The 26317-nt window shown below is 40.8% G+C and overlaps 1 protein-coding gene across 2 annotated transcripts in view; it reads right to left on the reverse strand.

Annotated features, from left to right (window-relative positions):
- fam168a (family with sequence similarity 168 member A) overlaps nt 1-26317 on the reverse strand; it is a 120216-nt gene that overhangs the window by 59842 nt on the left and 34057 nt on the right. For both annotated transcript variants that reach the window (XM_063054439.1, XM_063054438.1), the window contains exon 2: nt 17324-17411. In XM_063054439.1, the coding sequence (XP_062910509.1) occupies nt 17324-17393 (70 nt within the window). In that variant the 5' untranslated portion in view covers nt 17394-17411. The remainder of the gene's footprint in view (nt 1-17323; nt 17412-26317) is intronic.

Genomic DNA, 26317 nt, shown 5'->3' on the forward strand with positions numbered 1-26317 from the left:
TCAATCGTGGAATAGAGTAGAGTTTAAGAGCCTAGACGTAATGTTGCAGCTATATAGGAGCCTGGTCAGACCCCACTTGGAGTACTGTGCTCAATTCTGGTCGCCTCACTACAGGAAGGATGTGGAAACCACAGAAAGGGTGCAGAGGAGATTTACAAGGATGTTGCCTGGATTGGGGAGCATGCCTTATGAGAATAGGTTGAGTGAACTCAGCCTTTTCTCCTTGGAGTGACAGAGGATGAGAGGTGACTCGACAGAGGTGTACGAGATAATGAGAGGCATTGATCGTGTGGATAGTCAGAGGCTTTTCCCCAGGGCTGAAATGGCTAGCACGAGAGGGCATAGTTTTAAGATGCTTGGAAGTAGCTACAGAGGAGATATCAGGGATAAGTTGTTGTTGTTTTTTATTACGCAGAGAGTGGTGAGTGTGTGGAATGGGCTGCCAGCAGCGGCAGAAATGATAGGGTCTTTTAAGAGATTCCTGGATGGCTACATGGAGCTTAGGAAAATAGAGGGCTATGGATAAAGCCTAGGTAGTTCTAAGGTAGGGACATGTTCGGCACAGCTTTGTGGGCTGAAGGGCCTGTATGGTGCTGCATGTTTTCTATGTTTCTGAGTATTTTGCATCAGTCTTCACTGTGGAAGATACTAACAGTATGCCAGAAATTCGAGTGGTGGGGGCAGAACTAAGTGCAGCTGCTATTCCTAAGGTGGTGGTGCTTGGGAACTGAAAGGCCTGAAGACAGACAAGTCCCCTTATGAGACTACACCCCAAGAGTTCTGAAAGAGGTAGCTAAAGAGATTGTGGAGGCATTAGTAATAATCTTTCAAGAATCACTGGATTCTGGAATGGTTTTAGAGGACTGGAAAATTGCAATATTACTTCACTCTTCAAGAAGGGAGGGAGGCAGAAGAAAGGAAATTATTGACCAGTTCGACTGACTTCAGTGGTTGGAAAAATGGTGGAGTCCATTATTAAGAACGAGGTTTCAGAGTACTTGGAGGTACATGATAAAAATCGGCTAAAGTCAGATGGCTTCGTTAAGGGGAAATCTTGCCTGACAAATCTGTTAGAATTCTTTGAAGAAATAACAGGCAGAATAGACAAAGGAGAGTCAGTAGATGTTTACTTGGATTTTCAGAAGGCACTTGACAAGGTGCCACACACAAGGCTGCTTAACAAAATAAGAGCCCATTGTATTACAGGAAAGATACTAGTACAGATAGAATGGTTAATTGACAGGAGGCAAAGTGTGAGATAAAGGGGGCCTTTTATGGTTGGTTGCTGGTGACAACTGGTATTCTGCAGGGGTCAGTGTTGAGACCGCTTTTCTCATTATGTCAATCATTTGGATAATGGAATTGATGGCTTTGTGACCGAGTTTGCAGACAACACAAAGATGGGTGGATTGGCAGGTAGCGTTAAGGAAGCAGAGAGTCTGCAGAAGGACGCAGACTGGTTAGGAGAATAGGCAAAGTAGCATGTAGAATATAATGTAGGGAAGTGAATGGTCATGCACTTTGGTACAGAGAATAAAAGCAGATATTTTTCTAAATGAAGAAAATTCAAAAAAAAATCAGAGATGCAAATGGACTTGGGAGTCCTCGTACAGGATTCCCTAAAAGTTAACTTGCAGGTTGAGTCAGTGGTTAAAGCTGCAAATGCAATGTTAGCATTCATTTCACGAGCATTAAGACTATAAAAGCAAAGATGCAAAAATGACGTTTTATAAAATACTGATCAGACCGTGCTTAGAATATCGTGAGCGGTTCTGCACCCCTTAACTAAAAACATGGTAGCATTAGAGAGGGCTCAGAACAAGTTTTCAAGAATGATCCCGGGAATGAAAGGGTTAGCATACAAGGAAAATTTGATGGCTTTGGGCTGTACTCATTGGAATTTAGAAGAAATGAGGGAGACCTCATTGAAACCTATTAAATATTAAAAGGCCTGGATAGAGTGGATGTAGAGAGAATGTTTCCTATAGTGGGGGAGATTAGGACCCAAGGGCACAGCCTCAGAATAGAGTCATCCATTTAGAACAGAGGATGGGGGGGGGGGGGGAGAATTTCTTTAGCTAGATGATAGACTGTTGTGGAGCCCAAATCATTGGATATATTTAAAGTGGAGGTTATTAAGTTCTTCATTAGTCAAAGTGTCAAAGATTACAAGGAGAATGGGGTTAAGATGGAGAATAAGGTTAAGATGGAGAATAAATCATGGAATGGCAGAGCAGACTCGATTGGCCGAATGGCCTATTTCTGCTCCTGTCTTCTGATCTTGTTCAGACAACACTCAACCAGCTGATCCATCTCACTCATGTGCACCTCCTTGTCCCTGTGTGAAATTCTACCAATAATTGTGTCAAACAAATTTCGAGAAGGTGTTTGAGCCATGCTTAGCCACACAGTTGTGGGAGTAGAGTAGAGAGTAGAGCAGTGGGTTAAGTATACACCCTTGAAGTGCACCAGAGCCAATTGTCAGCCGATTTTGGACCTTGTTGATTAGTACTGAGGGTATGATGTTGAGTCAATGAACATCAGTGTAATTATAATCAATGAACAGTAGCCTGATGTAGGCATTGCTATTGTCTAGGTGATCCAACACCGAGTGGAGAGCCACCAAGACTGCATCTGCTAATTCTCAATACATCATTAATTGATCTCTCCTTTCTTGTTTGTATGATGACTTGCAAGTCTTCCCTTGCAAAACCAACACCCATTTGAAATATATCCATCTTACTTTGGGAACAACTGTACCAATCTTCATCCTCTCCTGCTTCTTCCTGTGCTTGATTATTCCTACTTCGAAATATCAACTGATGAGAAAGACAAAAAACTACATTCAACACGAAAAGATAATTTTTTTGATAACTTACACTACAGCCCAATTTTATCAATGGACTGAAGGAGATAAAAATTAAAAAGACAAAATTCAAGATTCAAGTTTATTTATCACATGTACATCAAAACAGATGTATTACAGGTCGACCTTCAGTAATCCGACTACCTGTAATCCGGTTCCTTCGATAATCCAGCATTTATTATGCTTAATGTGATCCTTCTGTAATTCGGCATTTTCACTAATCCGGCACTCCTCAGGTCCCAATGGTGCCGGATTAGTGAAGGTCAACCTGTACTTGCATTAACGAAGGGTGTGCTGGGGGCAGCCTGTAAGAGTCACCACACATTCCAGCACCAAGATGGCATGCCCACAATGCTCAGCAGAACAAGTAAGAACACAACGAGCACCAGCAGCAAAACAAGGTCTTCAACAATGTCCTGTATGGGAGGCTAGTCATGGAATCCAGGCAATCAAGTTAGGTGGATTCAAGATTGGTTTGGACATAGGAAACAGATGGTGGTGGTTGAAGATTGTTTCTCAGAATGGAGTCTAGTGACTAGTGGTGTGTCACAGGGGTCAGTGTTGGGGTCCTTGTTATTCACTGTTACTATAAATGATTTATCTGGATGTGAATATACAAAGGCTTATTCAATAAACTTGCAGATAACAAAATTAGGTGGTGTTGAAGAAGGTTATCGTAGAATACGGCAGGATTTTGATAGTTCAAGTGAGTTGAGGAGTGGAAAATAGATTTCAATACAAATGAATGCAAGGTGATGCATTTTAGAAAGCCAACCTGACGTAAGACCTATACAATAAATGGTAAGACTCTAGGGAGTGTAATACAACAGAGAAAATTGGAGTACAAGTACATAACTTATTGAAAACTATGTCACAGGTAGACAGGGTGACAAAAAAGGCATTTGGCACACTAGCTGTCCAAATATAGGCAGCCTCTGGGTTACTTAAGAGTTCCATTCTTGAGAACTGTCTCTACGCCAATTTCTCAGTAAATCAGAAACATCAGTTTTTGACAGTAACCTGTATCGTATCACGACATACATTTGCTTTAATTCTTTCATTTCATTTAATACTTTCGACAATACATGGTCCTGGGGCTTCTCTGGGCTGCTCAAGGACTCAGCTTGTTTCGGAATGTTCTTGCTTACTTCTATTGTTTGCATGATGCAGAATTTTGTTCCCTTTCTCTGCGCATTGGGTGTTGGCCTTTTTTTAAAAAAAAATAAGGTTCTTTCATGTTTCTTGCTTTGTGGCTGCCTGTAAGCAAACAAATCTCAAGGATGTATGATTTATAAATTCTTTGATAATAAATTAATAAATGTACTTCAAAATTACACTATTGCAATATATAGTACCTATAAAAATGTATTCACCCCCTTGGAAGTTTTCATGTGTTGTTGTTTTACAACATTGAATCACATTGAATTTAATTTGGCTTTTTTAACACTGATCAACAGAAAAGACTGTCAAAGTGAAAGCAAATTTCTAAAAATTGGTCTAAATTTATTACAATTACTAAAACAGAAAATAATTGATTACGTAATTCCTGAGGAGACTGAGGTCCTTTAACATCTGCCGGACGATGCTGAGGATGTTCTACGAGTCTGTGGTGGCCAGTGCGATCATGTTTGCTGTTGTGTGCTGGGCAGCAGGCTGAGGGTAGCAGACACCAACAGAATCAACAAACTCATTCGTAAGGCCAGCGATGTTGTGGGGATGGAACTAGACTCTCTGACGGTGGTGTCTGAAAAGAGGATGCTGTCCAAGTTGCATGCCATCTTGGACAATGTCTCCCATCCACTACATAATGTACTGGTTGGGCACAGGGGTACATTCAGCCGGAGACTCATTCCACCGAGAGCGTTATAGGAGGTCATTCCTGCCTGTGGCCATCAAACTATACAACTCCTCCCTTGGAGGGTCAGACACCCTGAGCCAATAGGCTGGTCCTGGCCTCATTTCCTGGCATAATTTACATATTACTATTTAACTATTTATGGTTTTATTACTATTTAATTATTTATGGTGCAACTGTAAAAAGTAAACCAATTTCCCCCGGGATCAATAAAGTATGGCTATGACTATGACTCACCCCTTCAAGTTAGTACTTAGTAGCTGCACTTTTGGCAGCAATTACAGCCTCGAGACTTTGTGTGCAGGTCTCCATCAGCTTTGCTCAAACTCATAGTGTGGATTTTGTCAGGATACTGACTCAACAGCAGTTGGACCTTCCAGATACAGGTGTATTTTTAATACAATCTATTGAAACACCTGGACTGTATAGAGGTGATCTCCATTTAACTAATTATGTGACTTCTAAAACCAACTGGCTGCACCAGTAATAATTTGATGCGTTATATTAAAGGGGGTGAATGCCTTTTTACAGGCACTGTATACTGTATCTAGTCATTAATCAATATGAAAATTTTCATTATTACTTGTTGAAACCACTAAAATATATGGAAGTTACACAAGGTCAAATTTCCTAAGTCAGGCCAACCATAACCCAGGGAGTCTTTGTATATTGTTTTTAAAAAATACAGCTGCCAATTCAGGAGGTCTTTAAGAAATTTGCTTTGGGAAATGATAAGACAAATCTCATCTATTGACTTCTGCCGTGGGGGCGGGTGGAAAAAAAAGCAGTTTACAGGTAATTCTCAGAAATGGAACTCTGTGTGCCTGTACATACATGATAAATATAAGCCATTTGTTACAAGGTTAGTACAGAGGTGTCATGGATGTGAGTCAAAATGGCAAAGCGTTTTCCCCACACAAAGGTTTTGAGCAGATAGAAGACAAATGACTAAATCTTATTTGATCAAAATGTGCACTGCAAGCTTTTTGGGACACAAGGGACAGAAATGCTAAGTACAGAAGGAAGGAGCTTAAGCATATTTAAATAAGTTCAACTGATCTCATTTTGAACTGCATGAAGCAATGACACCAAGCTTTATGAATCATATTGGCAGCAAGAACTTAGCTGATAGCAGTTACAAAAGGAGTGTGGGAATAAAAGAGGCAGAGAAAGTTGCATAAATTGAACTTAATTAAAGAGTTTTGAATAAATAAATGCAAGAGACAAAAGAGGAGAGTGTCATGTGACATCTGGGAATCAAAACACTAACACCCCTCCTCCAAGCCAAAAGTGTTTTTCTTCGTGTGGCATCAATCACATCAGTGAACTTCCAACGCAATGAACAACTTTTACATTTTTTAATAGAAATTTCACTGGTTTTTCTGTTGTGGACAGTAAGAATTTTTGCCTCCACTTAAGAGGCCTTAATATCAACAGACATAATTGAGATATATTTAGGCGAACCTGTTTCTTTCCAACACAAAAAGGAAACCTGATCATTAACAACAGGAATTCTGCAGATGCTGGAAATTCAAGCAACACACATCAAAGTTGCTGGTGAACGCAGCAGGCCAGGCAGCATCTCTAGGAAGAGGTACAGTCGACGTTTCGGGCCGAGACCCTTCGTCGGGACTAACTGAAGGAAGAGTTAGTAAGAGATTAGTCTCTTTTGGCCTCAACACTAAGCAGTACGTATGGCATAAATCTGATACTGTACATTAGCCAAGTCACACCATCCCTACTGTAAAGCATGGTGGAGGTAGCATCACACTATGGGGATGCTTTGCAGCAGCAGGATTGGAAATCTGGTCAGGACTGATGAGAAGATGAATGCTGCTAAACACAGAAAGATCCTGGATAAAAACCTGCTAGCCTCTACTGTAGGAAAGAAACTGTAGGAAGTTCGTCTTTCAGCAGGAGAACAATCCAAAGCATACTGTCAGAGCAATGGAGTGGCCTCAAATGAAAAAACTGATGTTCTTAAGCGGCCCAGAGCACAGACCTTAATCCGATCGAACATCTCTGCAAGGTTGCTGTCCACTGCTGTTCCCCAACTAACTTCTGGCACAGCTTGAGCAATTTTACAAAGAGGAATAGGAAAATCTTTCTCCAACACATTGTGCAAAGCCAATACAGATGTAATAGCTGTAAGAGGTGGTTCAACTAAGTACAGAAGAAAGAGGAATGAATACTTTTGAACTACTGACTTTGTTTTTGAAATTGTAGTTTTTCATGCTTTGCAATTTTTCCATATTTATTTTTGGACTCTACTGTGAAAAAAGGAGCATGTGATTCACAAATAAAAATTCCCAGTTAAATTGATCAAAATCCTTGCTTGTAATACTCATTTATGTGATCAAAGGGTTGAGGGCTGAAAACTGTAAGGCACTGTAGCTCTATGACCCAATGCAATTTAATGTTTTTTTTTGAGTATGAAAAGTGAAAAAATAAAGTCAGTGTGATGCAGATGAACTTAGCTGTTAAAGAAATAACCCAAGAAACTTACTTGCGTTGCTTTCGCCACTTAAGGCATTTGAAATAATGAGCTCAGAGTACATGCCCAATAGGCATTTTTCAGCACCTTTCTTCAGTTCTGATGGAAAGTTATGACTGTAATTGTTCTTCCTCTGTGTATATCCAACCAGAACTTTCCCAGCATTTGCTTTCAATTACATATTTACTAATGCGAGATTTTATCAGTACAATGTATAATAGTTGCCTTGTATTCAAGTTTACATCTCATTTGCCATGAAACTTCAAAGCACCCCAAGGCCATAGGTGCCATAGAACATTACAGTACAGTCCCTTTGGACCATGATGTTGTACAGACCTATTAACCTACGCTAAGATCAATTACGCATATATTACTTACAATTCTTGATTAGCCAGGGCATCAAAAGGTATGGGTTGAAAGCAGGGGAGTGGGGATGACTGGAAGAATTGGATCAGCCCATGACTGAATGGCATAGCAGACTTGATGGGCCAAATGGCCTGCTTCTACTCCTATATTTTATGGTCTAATTAAGCACTTATGAAGTCCCTATAACAAATTCATCAACCAACTATTTAAATGTTTTCAAAATTAGAAATTATGTTGTTTAAATACTACAAAAACATCAACAAAGACAGAAGAGGTGTCGTAAATATGGCTAAATATGGCCGCAGCTCTCCTGTGAAAATGATATCATTTCTGTTAAATAAGGGACGTGGACAATTCTGATTTGATGGCGACAGACGTGAAAGTACAGAGAAATTTCTGAAATGCAGGTTCGCTGCCGCTGTTACTGGGCAATCGAGAATCTTCTGGAGGGAAGGCCCCAAAATCCCCGGCTTTGCCTGCTGCTGGCGACCGAGGCTGAGGTCGAATCGTTGGGATAGAGATGGTGCTCGGTATTCGGTGTCGGCGGGCTGATCGGAGGTTCGAAGTTTTTGGACGACTCAGAGTCGGACTGTGGTCAGACATGGCAGGGAGAGTTTTCTTCCTTCTCCCGTGTGTGTGAGATGTGGGACGTCGACAGATTTTGAACTTTTTTTTTTACTGTGCCATGGCCTGTTCTTCATCAAGTTATGTTATTGTTGCACTGTTGTAACTATATGTTATAATTATGTGGTTTTTGTTAGTTTTTCAGTCTTGGTCTGTCCTGCGTTTTGTGATATCACACCGGAGAGAATATTGTATCATTTCTTAATGCATGCATTACTAAATGACAATAAAAGAGGACTGCGTGTCCTCATAATCTAATCTAAACATCCTGCTCTAATATTCTTCTGTGCAAAAAGTGTTTTACATAACTGCCATCCTTTCTGCCCCGCCCCCTCCACTTGGAACATGGGGGAACTGGCTACCCTTGGAACAGAAGAATCAACTTTCCACATGGAGCATCACAAGGGACTAATATAATTACTAATATTCACTGGCATGTAACTTTAAACAGAGAAGGCTCAAAATAAATTCAAATGTGCATGTTGAGACTAGGTATTACCAAATAGAACATCCATGGCGTATCAAGTTGAATCTTCCAAATTTAAGCTTTAATGCTCAGAAAGCAACGGACTGATTTAATTTCCCTCCATCTTAAAAACTAATGACAATTACAACATCCTTGGTATTACTTTCAGTGAAATCAGCCAACTCAAAAGGAAATGGGTACCATATACGAGTTTGTATGATTAATTTATTGCTCAACTACTTAATCAAACCCTTCAAGCCTTCTAGCCTGGAAAAGCAAAAGCCTACAGTTTTTGCACTCGAGATTTGGTACTTCAATTTCATTCCTACATTATTACAAAACCAAAACGAAAAGAAATTAAACTACACCATGCTGAATATGTCCATTAGTATGCCCCTTGTTTAAAATTTTATGCAGATATCACAATACAATATAAAACAATCTCCAAATCACTACGTCAGCAAAACATTTGGCCATGACTACATTTACTACTGCAACTTGTCCGAGGCAAACCCAATTCTGATGCACATCACATGTGCTACTCAGTAACAATTCAAACAGCAGAAGAAATCACTCTTTTACTTTTTGCACACTTTGCAAGCCATACATAAGCCATAAATACACAAAGCTTTCACTAAAGCAAATATTAGAACACCTAGCAGTATGACCTCAATCATTTTTATAAACATTCATGAACAGTCCTCAATACAATCCAAACTGCTAAATCCTACCTTGCTATTAAACAAATATTTCCTCAATTTGCAACTTTTTCAACATCAGCAATGACCTTGAAACAACCTTGATTCACCATTAGTTTCAAGCAATAACAGCAGATGCAGAGCTCATCAAGCAACCTTAATGAATGCATAGTCATATCTTACAATCTCCAGTGTTCAGAACTAGAAGACCAGGATCCAACTCTAGATGACCACAGTGCAGAAGTGCCCATCTAGCCAGCATAATGAAGCCCACCTATTGCTGTTGAAGTGACAATGATACGGGCTGCATACTACTTTATATCAGCAAGTCCACTGCACAGTACAACACATTACAGGCCCTTTGGCCCATAATATTGTGCTGACCCTTTAGCCTACTCTAAGATCAATCGAACTCTTCCTTCCCACATAGCCCTCATTTTCCTTTCATCTATGTGCCTATCCAAGCGTCTTGTAAATGTCCCGAATGTATCTGTCACTACAATCACCCCAGGCAGTGTCCCACACACATATCAGTCTCTAAAAACAAAATTTACCCATGACATTCTTCCTATGCTGTACTTCAAGCACCTTGAAGTTACACCCCTTGGGTTTTTGAACTAGTCTGTGATAAAGATCAGTTTCATATCAACTGCAGAACACGAGAAACAAATTAAGCTGTCGATGGTAGCACAGTGGTTAGCACAATGCTTTGAAGTGCCAGCGATGTGGGTTCAATTCCCATCACTGTCTGCAAGGCATTTGTATATTCTCTCCATGACCACATGCATTTCCTCCAGGTGCTCCAGTTTCCTCCCAGTCCAAAGGCTTACCTGTTGGAAGGTTAACTGGTCATCATAAATTGCCCCATGGTTAGGCTAGGGGTCTGCAGGGCAGCACAACTTGAAGGACCGGAAGAGTCTATTCTGTGCTGTATCTCAGTAAATAATTAAATGGATTATACACACTTTGCAACTTGCCCACCTTTGAAGTATTTTTCCATCAGCTATTCACTATAGACCATTACAGACCACCTGTCAAGTTAGAGAACCTAAAAATTGCTATGGACTAGTGCAGCACCCCAGATATAAAATCCTGAAATAGATCAGGTAGCATTTGGGGATAGAACTCATGTTTCAGTCTCAAACCAATCAAGACCCTTTTTGTGAGAAAGGGGAAAGAGAATGAGTTGTCTTCAGCTGCAGAGGAAAAGGATGGATAGATAAAACCAAGAGAATGTCTGATAGGGTGAAATTAAATGGAACAATGACATTTAGAAGTCATGTTCTTTTTTCCTCTCTGTACAGTGTTGCTAATAGCAAGGCTCTGATACAGGATCAGCAGGCCAGGCTGCACCAATGGAGATAAAAACGAAGCCAAAAATCACAAGTTGATTTCTGGCAGAAATGGCCAATTCTGATAGATTTGATTAGATTCAACTTTATTGTCATTGTGCCGAGTACAGATACAAAGCAAATGAAATGTAGTTAGCATCTAACCAGAAATGCAAAGAATAGTGTTATTAACAAAATAACTGTGAATAAAAAGTAAGTGCTACAGCACACAAATATAAAAGTACTCAGACAGTACAATATGGGTGCAATACTGTTTAGCGCTGTGATGTTCAGCAGTGTCACAGCCTCAGGGAAGAAGCTCTTCCTGTGCCTGCTGGTGCAGGAGCAGAGGCCCCTGTAGCACCTACTGGATGGGAAAAGAGTAAAAAGTCCATGGTTAGGGTGAGATGCATCCTTGATAATGCTTTTCGCCCTGCCCAGGCAGCATTTATGGTAGATGTTCTCAATGGTGGGCAATTGGGTGCTGATAATCCGCTGGGCAGTTTTCAGCACACGCTGGAGTGCTTTGCGGTCCGATACGGGCCAATTACCATACCACACTGAGATGCAGTTGGTGAGTATGCTCTCAATGATACAGCAGTAAAAGTCTGTCAGTATCCTGGGACAGAGGTGAGCTTTCTTGATGCTCCGCAGGAAATAAAGGTGCTATTGCGCCTTTTTGATCAGGATGGAGGAGTTCAGGGACCAGGTGAGATTATCAGAAATGTGGACACGAAGGAATTTGAAGCTTGATACACGCTCCAATACAGCTCCATTGATGTAGATGAGGATGTGAGTGTGGCTCCTAGCATGCCTGAAGTCCACAATGATCTCCTTGGTCTTCTGGGTGTTAAGGGCCAGGTTGTTGTTGGCACACCACGCGGCCAGGTGCTGGACCTCGTCCCTGTAGGCTATCTCGTCATCCCCTCTGATCAGGCCAACCACCGTGGTGTCGTCTGCGAACTTGATTATGAAGTTAGAACCGTGTACAGGAACGTAGTCATAGGTGAAAAGGGAGTACAGAAGAGGGCTCAGCACACAGCTTTGAAGCACACCGGTGTTCGGGTGAGAGTGGAGAAGGAGAGGTTGTCTAACTTAACTCATTGGGGTCTGTTAGTCAGAAAGTCCAAGGTCCAGTAGCAGAGGGGTGAGCTAATACCAAGCTGGCAAAGTTTGGCGATCAGCTTGGAGGGGATCACAGTATTGAATGCCGAACTAAAGTCAATGAACAGCATTCTGACGTAAGAGTTGGGGCTGTCCAGGTAGGTCAGGGCAGAGTGAAGTGCTGTGGAGATGGCGTCCTATGTTGACCTGTTGGTGCGATAGGCAAATTGATGGGGGTCCAGGGTAGTGGGCAGACAGGATTTCAGATGTGATAGAACCAGTCTCTCAAAGCACTTTGCAATGATGGGGGTGAGTGCAACTGGACGGAGGTCATTCAGGCCCGTGGCAGTGGAATGCTTTGGCACTGGCACGATGTTGAAGCTCGTGGGGACAACAGCCTGGGCCAGGGACAGATTGAACATGTCCGAGAAGACCCCGGCCAACTGCCCTGCACAGACTCTGAGCACACGGCCATACAGACAGAAAGGAAAAACATGCAACCTAATATTGAAGACACAAGAGAAAACCTAATACAAAATATCTTTGTTTGCAAGGAAACCCAAAATAGGGTATATGTATAACCAGAATCATCACCAATAAACCCAAAAGAATATTCTGAAAGAATTTTTTGCCAATTACTGACAAACATAGATTTTAATTAATCTTGTACATGCCTCTTTGGATTGTCATTTGACAATTTACCCACAAATTTGTCCATCCTTCACTATAAAAACTGAAAGTAAAATTGAAAAACATGCCACACTTGCTCAGCTGGCTAGCTGAAAATTGTCAGAACAAATCATTAACATCATGTACAATCATACAAACTAGAAGGCTTTGTTATTTACATATACTGTGATCAAACTGATCATCTGGTCTTTCTGACCAAGAAACCCAAATACCAGCATCGTAACAGTTGACACAATACAAATCAGAAGGCATTACAGGCATCCCAAAGAAGCAATTTCTACACCAGTAAATAAATCCATTCTCCTCTAAGGTCTCCAGAAATTTCATCAAAATATGGTTCAATGCTTATCTGATAAAACATACCCTTTCCCAGTAATATTTATTAGGTATTCCAAAATTTACTACACAATAGAATTGCTTGCAACTAAAAATGATTTAGATGTTCAATGTGAATATTAGGCCATTTATGATTTCAGGTCAATTTCTTAAGATTAATTCAAACTATTTGTGATTACTAATGGTTTGACCAACTGATCTGAAGAATAATGACTGCTTAGAACCAAATTATATCGTAATTTTGGGATGCAGAATCAGAAAGAATAGCAAATACAGTACTCAAGGTGTTGTATCCAAATGCGTGTAGTACAAGAAATGATGATGATGGATGATCTTATTGCACTATCACAGATTGCCGGGTATGATGTTGTAGCCATCACTGAATTGTGGCTGAAGGATAGTTGTCGTTTCAGAGTTGAATGTCCAAAGTTACACATTATATCGGAGGGATAGGAAGGTAGGCAGAGAGGGTAGTGTGGCTCTAATGGTAAAGAATGGCATCAAATCAGGAGAAAGATGTGACATAGGATCGACAGATATTGAATCCTCGTGGGTTGAGTTAAGAAACTGCAAGGGTAAAAGGACGTTGATGGCAGTTATATACAGGCCTCCCAACAATGGCTGGGAGGTGGACCATAGATTACAACAGGAAATAGAAAAGGCATGTCAAAAGGGCAATGTTATGGTAGTCATGGGAGATTTTATTGCACAGGTCAATGGGGGAAAATCAAGTTGGTAAAGAATCTCAGGAGAGAGAGTTTGTTGAATGCCTAAGAGATGGCTTTTTAGAGCAGTTTGTCGTCGAGCCTACTAGGGGAACAGCTATACTGCATTGGGTGTTATGTAATGAGCTGGAGGCAATTAGGGAGCTTAAGCTAAAAGAACTCTAAGAACCAGTGATCACAATATTGATTTCAACTTGAAAATTGATAGGGAGAAAGTAAAGTCTAATGTAGCAGTACTTCAGTAGAGTAGGGGAAACTACAGTGGTATGAGAGTGGAGTTGGTCGAAGTAAATTGGAAGGAGTTGCTAGCAGGGATGTCAGCAGAGCAGCAATGGCATGCATTTCTGGGAAAAATGAGGAAGGTGCAGGACATATGTATGCCAAAAATGAAGAAATACTCAAATGGTAAAATAATCCAACCATGGCTGATAAGGGAAGTCAAAGCTATTTTAAGAGCAACAAAGCAAAAATTAATAGGAAGATAGAGGATTGGGAATTTTTAAAAACCTACAGTGAGCATCAAAAAAAAAATCACTAGAAGGGAAAAGATGAAATATGAAAGCAAGCTAGCAAGTAATATCTAAATGGATAGTAAAAGCTTTATATGTTAAAAATAAAAGAGAAATGAGAGTGGATATAGGACCACTAGAAACTGAGGCAGGAGAAATAATAATGGGGGACAAGGAGATGGCTGATGAACTAAATTGAGTATTTTGCATCAGTCTTCTTTGTAGAAGACACAAGCAGTATGCTTGATATTGTAGTGTGTGAAGGAAGAGAAGGGGGTGCAGTTACTATTACAAGAGAGAAGGTGCTCAAAAGGCTGAAAGACCTAAAGGTACATAAGTCACCCGGACCAGATGAAGTGCATCCTAGGGTTCTGAAAGAGGTAGCGTTTAAGATTGTGGTGGCATTAGAAATGATCTTTCAAAAATCATTGGACTCTGGCATGGTGCCAGAGGACTAGAAAATTGCAAATGTCACTTCACTCTTTAAGAAAGGAGGAAGGCAGCAGAAAGGAAATTATAGACCAGTTAGCAAGACCTCAGTGGTTGGGAAGATGTTAAGAGTCTATTGTTAAGGATAAGGTGATTGAGTACTTGATGACACAGGACAAGATAGTACAAAGTCACCATGGTTTCCTTCAGGAAAAATCCTGCCTGACGAACCTGTTGGAATTCTTTGAGGAGATTACAAGTAGGATAGATAAAGGGGATACAGTGGGTGTTGTATATTTTGACTTCCAGAAGGCCTTTGACAAAATGCCACACATGAGGCTGCTTACCAAGTTAAGAGCCCATGGTATTACAGGGAAGTTACTAACATGGTTAGATCATTGGCTGATTGGTAGGAGGCAGTGAGTGGGAATAAAAGGATCCTTTTCTGGTTGGCTGCCAATGACTAGTGGTGTTCCGCAGGGGTCAGTGTTGGGACCACTTCTTTTTATGCTTTGTAACACCCTGAGAAAGATTTCACTGCTAACGTAATGGTCTTTCTGTAGAAGCAGTGTTTGGGTTATGCTTAGAGATAACGGGTGCTTTAGAATGTGAGCCGTCCAATGAAGGAAGTGTGTTTTCTTGCTGTGTGCCTGACACTGGTGTGAGCTGGGTCTTTTGTTCAGTGAGAGGAAGCGGCCATTATCTGACGAAGCCCGGGGAGATCAAAGCAGGATCGGCGACAGGGAAACCATGAGCTCCAACTTGTGCACATTAGGCTGATTCATTAAAATGGGCCCTTTTCTTTTTTTTCCCCTTTTTCTTTACTAACCCTTTAGCCCAATTAATTATAAAGCTAAATCATTTAATTGTATGTGGTGTACTGTTATTTCGCGGTACATATTTGTAACAGGGTAATGAATCACAGAGCATCCACACAAACAGGGGGTTGACTGCACGTTTGGCAGGGCCGGAGATTGTCTTCCCTAGACTTATGCAGCTGACGGAACCAGAGCATTTCAGCTGTATATAAATGATTTAGATGATGGAATATATGGCTTTGTTGCCAAGTTTGCAGATGATACGAAGATTGGTGGAGGGTCGGGTAGCATTGAGGAAACAGGTAAGATGCAGAGGGACTTACGACAAGAGTGTTGTTGCATGTGTGAATAAAATCACCGGAGAAAATTACTGGGAGATACAAAACACCTTCTTTATTCGACAAAACAAGGTACAGCAAGCATCATATGGAGATGCTTTCGGTGGAAAGGTCTGTTGGCCCAACGTGGGGCTTGATATTTATTTGCTAAACACAAAAGGACAATTCCATATTTACAAAGTATAGACTATACTTTCTTTTGAAACTACTTACAAACTTCACAACTTCTGATTCACATCCATCGCACAGACTGCAGCAGTGTCTGGATCAGGATCCACAGCTTTTAGGAATGCATTGTTCCAAACTGAATCCACAACACATTATCAAGGAACAGAAGACTGGTAGCCAAAGCCATATGTTAAACGTAAATGATCTAAACCCAAAAAAATCACCCAAAAAAAAAGGAGAATGGGCAAGAAAGTGGCAAATGAAAAACGATGTTGGAAAATGCATGATCATGCACTTTGGTAGTAGAAATAAATGTGCAGACTATTTTCTAAACAGGGAGAAAATTCAAAAATCTGAGATGCAAAGGTACTTAGTAATCCTTGTACAGAGCACCCTAAAGGTCAACTTGCAGGTTGAGTCAGTGGTGAGGAAGGCAAATTAATTTCTGGAGATCTAGAATACAAGTGCAAGGATATGATGCTGAGGCACGAGTAAAGACTCACCTTGAGTATTGTCTATGGACAGTTTTGGGCCCCTCATCTTAAAAAAGATGTGCTGGCATTGGAGAGAGTCTAGAGGGTCACAAGGATGATTCCAGGAATGAAAGGTTTATCATACAAGGAATGTTTGATGGCTGTGGGTCTGTACTCACTGGAATTCAGAAAGATGGGGTGGGGGGGGGGGGGAATCTCATTGAAACCTTTTGAATATTGAAAGGCCTAGACAGTAGATGTAGAAAGGACGTTCCCCATGATGGGAGAGTCTAGGACAAGAGGGCACAGCCTCAGGATAGAGGGGCTCCCTTTCAAAACAGATATTCAGAGAAATTTCTTTAGCCAAAGGGTGGTGAAGTTGTGGAATTTGTTGCCACATACAGCTGTGGAGGCAAGGTCGTTGAGTGTATTTAAGGCAGAGATTGTTGGGTTCTAGATTGGACATAGCATCAAAGGGTACTGGGGGGGGGGAGGGAGGCCAGGAACTGGGGTTGAGGAGGAGAAAAAATAAAGGATCCACCATGATTGAATGGCAGAGCAGACTCGATGGGCCAGATGGCCTAATTCTGCTCCCATGTTTAATGGTCTAAACAAGCTCAGAAGCATACTCTTAAGAGTTTTGCTCCCTTATGCTTGAGTACTCATGCCATGATTTTTAACACAATGAAACATCAGATGAGTGAGAACAATAACTGATGCAATAAGACAACCTGTCAGTTATTACATCAACCTCTTCTCACCGGCTTCAAACTGTTCCTAGGTAGCAAATTTTTCACTGTTGTCAATGGAAACAGCTATTGAACTAATATTTGCAATTACTATTTTTGGTCGACCAAGACTACACTATAATTAGGAAAGCCTACTATTCTGTCCCCAGACCACATTTTTGGAAATCTGATCACTTGGCTGTCCTTCTCCTTCCTGTAGCTATTGGACTTAAGCATTTCCCTTCATGGTAGGGTATCACTGTCTCCAAGTCATGCACAAACATAGATAGTATAGTTAGACGTACCTGTGTAAGCCATGTTCTTAGGATTTCCATAAGGAGTCCCAGGTTGAACGGGGCTATAAACCGGATTCATGATGGAAGACTAGGAACTCTATATAAAAAAAAAAGAAAATACAATTTTCAATATTGTTTCTCCCCTATACAGCAATAATTTGTTGCAATTATTTGTAGTGATATTTTTGAATAAATAGCTAGCCTTAATATTTACACAAGATAAAGCTTTTGAAAGATGAAAATAGAAATGACCAACTTACCGGTAAGAAAAAAAGTACACAAAAGTCAGTCAAGAATTTAGATATGGAAGTAGAGCAAAAATATGACCTACGCCTAAAATTCTAAGGAAACAATTCCATCACATGAACCCGTAAACGCCCATGTTTAAGGAACGGAAATTGATAACTTTTTATCATCCTGCACCAAAAGGTTAAAGTTTTAGAAGAGATAAACCAAAATAGTACTCCGAATAACTGACAGTATCCGTTCCATGGGTATTGAAGCGAAGTTACCAGCCTCCTACTGCAGTGAGTCAATGTCCTACTAAATTTAGCTAAGCTCTGCATGAATCATTCAGTTATGCCCAGATCTTAATTCAACTACTGTTGCAAGCTGTATGAACTGGTATGAACTCTGATTTGTAAATACACAGAAACACAGAAAACTTACAGCACCTTACAGGCCCTCCGGCTTGCGAAGCTGTGCCGAATATCACCTTATCTTAGAAATTACCTAGGGTTACCCATAGCGCTCTATTTTTCTAAGCTCCATGTACCTATCCAGGAGTCTCTAAAAAGACCCTACCGTATCTGCCTCCACCACTGTTGCCGGTAGCCCATTCCACGCACTCACTCTCTGAGTAAAAAAAACTTACCTGACATCTCCTCTGTACCAACTTCCAAGCACCTTAAAACTGTGTCATCTTGTGCTAGACATTTCAGCCCTTGGAAAAAGTCTCTGACTATTGACACGATCAATGCCTCTCATCATCTTATACACCTCTATCAGGTCACCTCGCATCCTCCATCACTCCATGGAGAAAAGGCCGAGTTCACTCAACCTATTGTCATAAGGCATGCTCCCCAATCTAGGCAACATCCTTGTAAATCTCCTCTGCACCCTTTCTAGGTTTCCACATCCTTCCTGTAGTGAGGCAACCAGAACTGAGCACTCCAAGTGGGATCTCACCAGGGTCCTATATAACTGCAACGTTACCTCTTGGCTGTTAAACTCAATCCCATGATTGATGAAGGCCAATGCGCTGTATGCCTTCTTACCAGAATCAACCAGCACAGCAGCTTTGAGTGTCCTAGGAACTCGGACCCCAAGATCCCTCTGATCTTCACACTGCCAAGAGTCTTACCATTAATACTATATTCTGTCATATTTGACCAACCAAATTGAACCACCTCACACTTATCTGGGTTGAACTCCATCTGCCACTTCCCAGCCCAGTTTTGCATCCTATCAATGTTCCGCTGTAACCTCTGACAGCCCTCCACACTATCCACAATACCCTCGACCTTTGTGTCATCAGCAAATTTACTAACCCATCCCTCCACTTCCTCATCCAGGTCATTTATAAAAATTACTTAGGGTAGGGGTCCCAGAACAGATCCCTGAGGCACACCACTGGTCACAGACCTCCATGCAAAATATGACCCATCTACAACCACTCTTTGCCTTCTGTAGGCAAGCCAGTTCTGAATCCACAAAGCAATGTCCCCTTGGATTCTATGCCTCCTTACTTTCTTAATAAGCCCTGCATGGGGTACCTTATCAAATGCCTTGCTGAAATCCATATACACTACATCGACTGCAGTACCTTCATCAATGTGTTTAGTCACATCCTCAAAAAATCCAATCAGGCTTGTAAGGCACGACCTGCCTTTGACAAAGACATGCCATCTATTCTGAATCATAGTATGCCTCTTCAAATGTTCATAAATCCTGCCTCTCAGGATCTTCTCCACCAACTTACCAACCACCTAAGTAGACTCACTAGTCCATAATTTCCTGGGATATCTCTACTCCCTTTCCTGAATAAGGTAGAACAACATCCGCAGCCCTCCAATCCTCCAGAACCTCTCCTGTCCCCACTGATGATGCAAAGATCACTGCCAGAGGCTCAGTAATCTCCTCCCTTGCCTCCCATAGTAGCCTGGAGTACATCTCGCCTGGTCCCAATGACTTATCTAACTTGATGCTTTCCAAAAGCTCCATCACATCCTCTTCCTTAATAGCAGTCTTTTCAGTCTGCTGTAAATCGCACCCTCGCGTTCTGAAAGAGGTAGTGGGAGGCATTAGTAACACTTTCAAAAATCAGTGGACTTTGTCATAGTGCCAGAGTATTGGAAAATTGCAAATGTCACTGCATTCCTCAAGAAAGGAGGAAGTCAGCAGAAAGGAAATTATTAACCAGTTAGCCGACCCCAGTGGTTGGGAAGATGCTGGAGTCAAAGGTTAAGGATGAGGTTACAGAGTACTTGGTGACACAGGACAAGATAGGACAAAGTCAGCACAGTTTCCTTCAGGGAAAATCTTACCTGACAAACCTACTGGATTTCTTTGAGGAGATACACGTAGGATGGATAACGGGGATGCAGTGGATGTTGTATATTTGGATTTTCAGAAGGCCTTTGACAAGGTACCACACATGAGGCTGTTTACCATGGTATTACAACAAAGTCACTGGTATGGTTACAGCATTGGCTGATTGGTAGGAGGCAGCGACTGGGAATAAAATAATTCTTTTCAGGTTGGCTGCTACTGACTAATGGAGTTCCACAGGGGTCAGTGTTGGGACCACTTCTTTTTATGCTGTATATCAATGACTTAGCTGATGGAATAGAAGGCGGCTTCGTTGCCAAGTTTGCAGAGGATATGAAGATTGGCGGAGGGGCAGGTAGTGCTGAGGAAACAGGGATGCTGCAGAAGGACTTGGGACAGGTTAAGAGAATTGTCAAGAGAGTGGCAAATGAAATACAATGTTAGAAAATGCATGGTCATGCACTTTTATAATAGAAATAAATATTCAGGCTTTTGGGAGAACATCCAAAAATCTGAGATTCAAAAGGGACTTAGGAGTCCTTGTGCAAAACACCCTGAAGGTTAACTTGCAGGTTGAGTCAGTGGTGAGGAAAGCGTATACAATGTTAGCATTCATTTGAAGAGGTCCAGAATACAAGAGGAGGGATGTGATGCTGAGGCTTCATAAGGCACTGGTGAGGCCTCACCTTGTGTATTGTGAACAATATTGGGCTCCTCATCTGACAAAAGATGTGCTGGCATTGAAGGGGGTCCAGAGGTTAACATAGATGATTCCGGGAACATAAATAATACTCATGTAAACTGTTGGATATGAATAGTTACAGCATTATAGAAAACATGTTCATTCAAAACTAGATACACCTAGGTACTACCTTTAAATGGTATCCCCTGGGTTGAGTAAACTGTTTGACAAGACTGCAACAATCCCCTTTTCCCTCTCACATTATCTCCTTGCCCGCCCATTGCCTCCTCTGGTGCTGCTTCCCCACCCCCCCGCCCCCCTTTCCTTCTCCCACTGCCTTCTGTCTCCTTCACCAACTTCCTGGCTCTTTGCTTCATCCCTCCCTCTCCGAGTTTCACCTATCCCCTAGTGTTTCTCTCCTCCCCCCACCTTTCCAATCTACTCCTCAGCTTATTTTCCTCCAGTCCTGCCAAAGGGTTTCTGCCCGAAACGCCGACAATGCTTCTCCCCCCAATATATGCTGCCTAGCCTGCTGAGTTCCCCCAGCAAATTTTGTGTGTTGCTTGAACTTCCAGCATGTGCAGATTTTCTCTTATTTGCAACAATCTTTCCCCTTTTTCATTTCATTCATTTAACTTTGGATAATTGAATTTCTCTGGAAGTATTACTACTAAATACATCTCTCAAAATTATAGGACCCAACAGTAAGTAATCTACTCAACTATTATCATGAAACTAGAACAAACATAAATTCAGATCAACTTAGTTTGAGTTAAGCAGCTGATGCATTAAGCAGCATCTTCCAACATCAGCTGGAAATGGAGTAAAGTATTTATGATTATGATCATGAGGACATAAACAGAATTTCAAACGATTGACATCACAAAATTGAAGTAGGCCAGCTTGCCACTCAGGCCTTCCCCACTATATGATTATCATACATCTCAACCAATCTTGTGCCAGTTCCGTATTGCTCTACAATGTCAAAAGTTACAGTACTGCACAAAGTCTTAGACATCCTAGGTTTTTTTAAATATAAATTTTGATTTATAAAAAAAAGAGGAACAGCCCATTGTTTAGCCGATTTAAGTGCCGGGCCAGACTGAAAAGGTCAAGATGTCGGGCCAAAGGGATGGTGTTCAACTTATTGTTCTTCAAAGTTTACTCATCTCTGCGCTGAACTGAGACTATGGTCTGTAACTGAGTCTGTGGCCTATAACTAACAGGCTTCTGGATTGGCTGCAGTTGTAGACTCACTTTCATAAACATCAGTTCTGAATGTTATTTACTTACTTCTGTTTGCACAATTTTTTTCTGCACATTGTCTTTCTTTTTAGTGGGTTCGATTAGATTTCATTGTTTGTCGCTCCCTTTAAGGAGACATCTCAAAGTTGTATATACTATACATAATTTGATAAATGTACTTTGAACTTTAGATTTTTTTTGTCTTCTGCATTAGTGTGTCAGTAGAAAAGAGCAAATTTTAGATTTTCAAACATTTTCCAAAAAGTTAGATTTCTTTTTGTTTTTCATTAAAGTAAATTTAAGTAACAGACCAACTTTCAAATAAAAATTCGATTACTTTGTAGGTATATAGCCCAGTGCCTGATTAAACAAAGGTAACAAACATGTGCTAATGATCAATGACATAATGAGTTGAATAAACTAAACTAATTAACTGAAAGAGAAACAGAAATAAATCAAACTGATGTTCTTTCTAAATTGGAAGTAGTCCAGCACTGCTATCAGCTCTGAACTAACTGGATCCCAAGTACATCCCACCACAGTCCGGAGAAGTCTTGTCAGAAGTAATCTTCAGGGAAGAGTTGCTGCCAAAAAGCCATTCCTTCAAAGTGGAAACAGAGCCAAGAGACTCACCTAGGCACAAAAACACAAATACTGGGGTGCTGAACAATGGCACCAAGTGCACTGGACTGATTGGTCAAAATTTCGATGGCAGTTTGACAGTAGATGAACTGAAGAGCACTACACAGATGAGTGTCTGCAGCCAATAGTGAAGCACAGTGGATGCTCCCTGCAGGTTTGGGACCGCATTTCTGCAAATGGAGTTGATGATCTGGTCAAAATTAATGGAATCCTCAATGCTGAGAAATACAGATTCTCATCCATCACACATGGGAGGGATCTGATCTATCCCAACTTAATTCTGCAGCAGGACTATGACCCCAAACACATGGCCAAAGTTATAAAGAACTACCTTCAACAGAAAGAAAAACAAGAACTTCTGCAATAGATGGTATAACCTCCACAGAGCCCCGATCTCAACATCATTGAAGCTGCCTGGGATTAACTAGAGAGACAGAAACAAGTAAGATGGTCAAACACTACAAAGCACTATGGCACGTTCCCCCAAGATGCTTGGAACAACCGACCAGCTGATTTTCTTATAAAGCTACATGACAGTGTACCAGAGAGAACTGATGTAGTTTTAAAGGCAAAGAATAGTCACACCAAATATTGACTTGATTGATTTTTACTATTTTTGAAAACATCTTTGCTTTACATAATTTTAGCATGTGTATAAAACTTTTGCACCGTACAGCATCTACCTCTTTAAATACCCCTTAGGTGAAGCCTTCCAGAGATTTATTACAATTGAGAAATTTCCATTCACCTTAGTTACAAGATGAAGAACAAAACTGAAACCTATGTCCCCTCATTCAAGTTTTTCCCATTAGTAGAAAATCCATCTCATCGTGACCCTTTTGGTTCACACTTCAATAAGATCACCCTTCAAGGAATACAGGTTTAAGCTTTTCTTACCAAATAGTTATCACACTCTATAAACCAATTCCCCTTCTTTCCAGCTATTGAAGTGCAATAAAATGGAGTTGGATGAGATATCCGTAAATATACAAATTAGCACATGGCACCTCAACCTCAAGCTTCTCCACAATTTAGCAAGTTAAGGTCAATGTGACTGTAAACAACTGCTCAGCAAACCTCTATTAATCTCATTCTTTAAAAATATTCAGACTACTTCCACTATCCTTTTAAGTTCCAAAGACTCGTGACTCTCAAATGAAATGTCACTTCATCTGTCATAATTTGAGATTCTCCCTCAAAACTACCTACCTGGTCAAAATCCTTCAAGAATGTTCATTTCAATTAAACCATCTCTTCAGTGAGATCATGATCATAAGAAATAGGAGTCTAGCCTGTCAAGTCTGCTCTGCTATTCAATAAGATCATGGCTGAACCAGCTGTGAACTCAGTTGCACCTATCTGTCTCTCCCACACCCCCCCCCCCCGCCAATAACCCTCAACTCCTCTACTATACAAAACATGTCTTAAATATATTGAATGGAACAGCCTCTACTGCTTTCCTGGGCAAAGAATTCCATAGATTCACTATTCTCTGAGAAAAGCATTTCCTTCTAGTTTCCATCCTTAACCTACTCCCTATAGGCACTCCTCTAGCTCTAGTGTCATACACAGAGGAAACAACTTTCCTGCCACTTATCTATCACTTTCATAATCTTGCATGTTCCACAAAATCCCCCATCATCCTTCTCAATTCCATAAAGTACAGTCCCAAGCGACTCAAACTTTCCTCATAGACTAACCCAGCTTCAGAATCAACCTGGCAAAACTGCATTATGTCAAAGCCAGTATAACTTTTCTCCAATAAAGAGATCAAAAGTACATGCGGTACTTTAGGTGTAGCCTCACCAGTACCTTGTATAGTTGCAGCTACACCTCCCTGGTCTTAAAATCAGTCCCTCTAGCAATGACGGCCGCATTGCATTTGTCTTCCTGATGATCTGTTGTACCTGCAAACCAACCTTTTGCAATTCATACACCAGCACTCCTGAGACACCCCACACAAAATCATGCAGCAGTCTTTTGCCATTTAGATAATAATCTGATTTTCCATATTTCCTTCCAAAGTGGATGTCGTCACATTTACCAACACTGCACTCCATCTGCCCAACCCTTGCCTATTCAACCCATCCATCTCTCTGCAGACTCCCCACATCCTCTGCACAATTTGCTTTTCCACCCAATTTGATGTCATCAGCAAACTTCAATCTGCTACACTCAGTCACCACTTCCAAATCGCTGATGCATACTGTGAACAACTGCAAGCCTAGTACTGACCCCTGCACTATGCTCACCACTAATTGCCAACAAGAGAAACACCCACTTATCCTAACTCTCTGCCTTTATTAGTTAACCAATTCCTTATCCATGTTAATATATTACTCCCAATTCCATGCATCCTTACCTTACGATTTCTTTTATGCAGCACTTTATAAAACAACTTCTGGAAATCCAAGCACATAACATACACCTGTTACCCTCTATCCACCATGTTTGTTACATCCTCAAGAGAACTCCTGTAAGCTTGCCCAAGCTGTGTCTTGTCTGATGGAACCACTTCTATTCATATGTCCTGCTATTTCATTCTTAATGATAACTTCAAACATTTTTCCCCAACTACAGACATTGAGCTAACTGGCCTAGAGATACTTGCATCTTGCCTACGTTATTTTAAAAAAAAAGTGACATGACATTCACCATCTTCCAACCCATCAGGACCTACCCAGAGCACAGAGCATTTTGGTAAATTATCACAAACGCCTCTACTATAAATTCTACCATTTCTTTTAGTCCCTTAAAAATGCATTCCATCAGGCCCAGCGGACTTGTCGTCTGTCAGGTCCATTAGTTTGCTCAGCACCACCTCTTTAGTGGTAGCAACTGTGGAGGTCCTCACATCCCATCTCATCCATAACATCTCTTTTTGCCACTTTAGGCATATCCTCCACCACAAAGATTGACATTCAAACCCTTAGCCATCTCCGTTTCTCATCGTTCAAGGGACCCATGTTCACTTCAGCTACTCTTTTCTGCTTTATAAAAGATTAAAAAACTAATTGTAAAAACTTTTTCTGTTTTATATTTTGTGCTAGTTTATTTTCATAATACATCTTATTACCTGTTCACTAGAATTCTAAATATTCCAGAAGATCATTTTCTAAGTTAGAAAACATTTATCAGGGTCAAGCTCAATTTGACTATGTGTCTTTTAACATTGCACCAACAGTAAATTTTAAACATTAGGGGCCTAATATACCTTTACCAAGCCAACTTATCATTGAGTGATCAGCATTCATACAGAGTTTGGTGATGAAACAAAAACTTGGGCTTATCACAGTCAACAGCTTTCAAAACTGTTTTTCCCTTCTAGGTATTCAACAGGTTAACAAAACTGAAAAACACTTGGCGGTTATTTAGCTCCATAAGCCTATTTTATTATTGAACAAAAACACTGATTTTCTATCCCAAGTCCACAATCCTGACCAATTGCCATTTCAAATGATTCACTGTCAATAGAAATATCAAACAATCTCAGACAAAAAAAACAGAAAATGCTGCCAATAAAACACATCAATAGAAAGAGTTAATGATTCAGGTGAAAACCATTATCAGAAAAGGGAGAAAAAACAGTCCAGGTTGCAGAGAAAATGGGTAAAAGAGATAAACAGGAAAAAATGAAGATCTGTAAAAAGGTCCAGCCAGGTTTGCTGTGTGCATTAGTTGTTACTGAAAGGGAGAAATTTTTTATGTATTTCAATAACAAGTCATTGGCATATCAATGGTGGCGGGAGGGGAGGAGCAGCCAATATTATAGAAAAGATTTGCAACAAAAATGATCAATTGTGATGACCAGAGGCTGGAGATTTCAATATTGACTTCATAAGGCTGCAGTTTGCACAGATAAATGCCCTGGTTTTAAATGGCAT

This window comes from Mobula hypostoma, chromosome 7 (assembly GCF_963921235.1).
Source record: "Mobula hypostoma chromosome 7, sMobHyp1.1, whole genome shotgun sequence".
In the NCBI taxonomy this organism is placed as follows: domain Eukaryota; kingdom Metazoa; phylum Chordata; class Chondrichthyes; order Myliobatiformes; family Myliobatidae; genus Mobula; species Mobula hypostoma.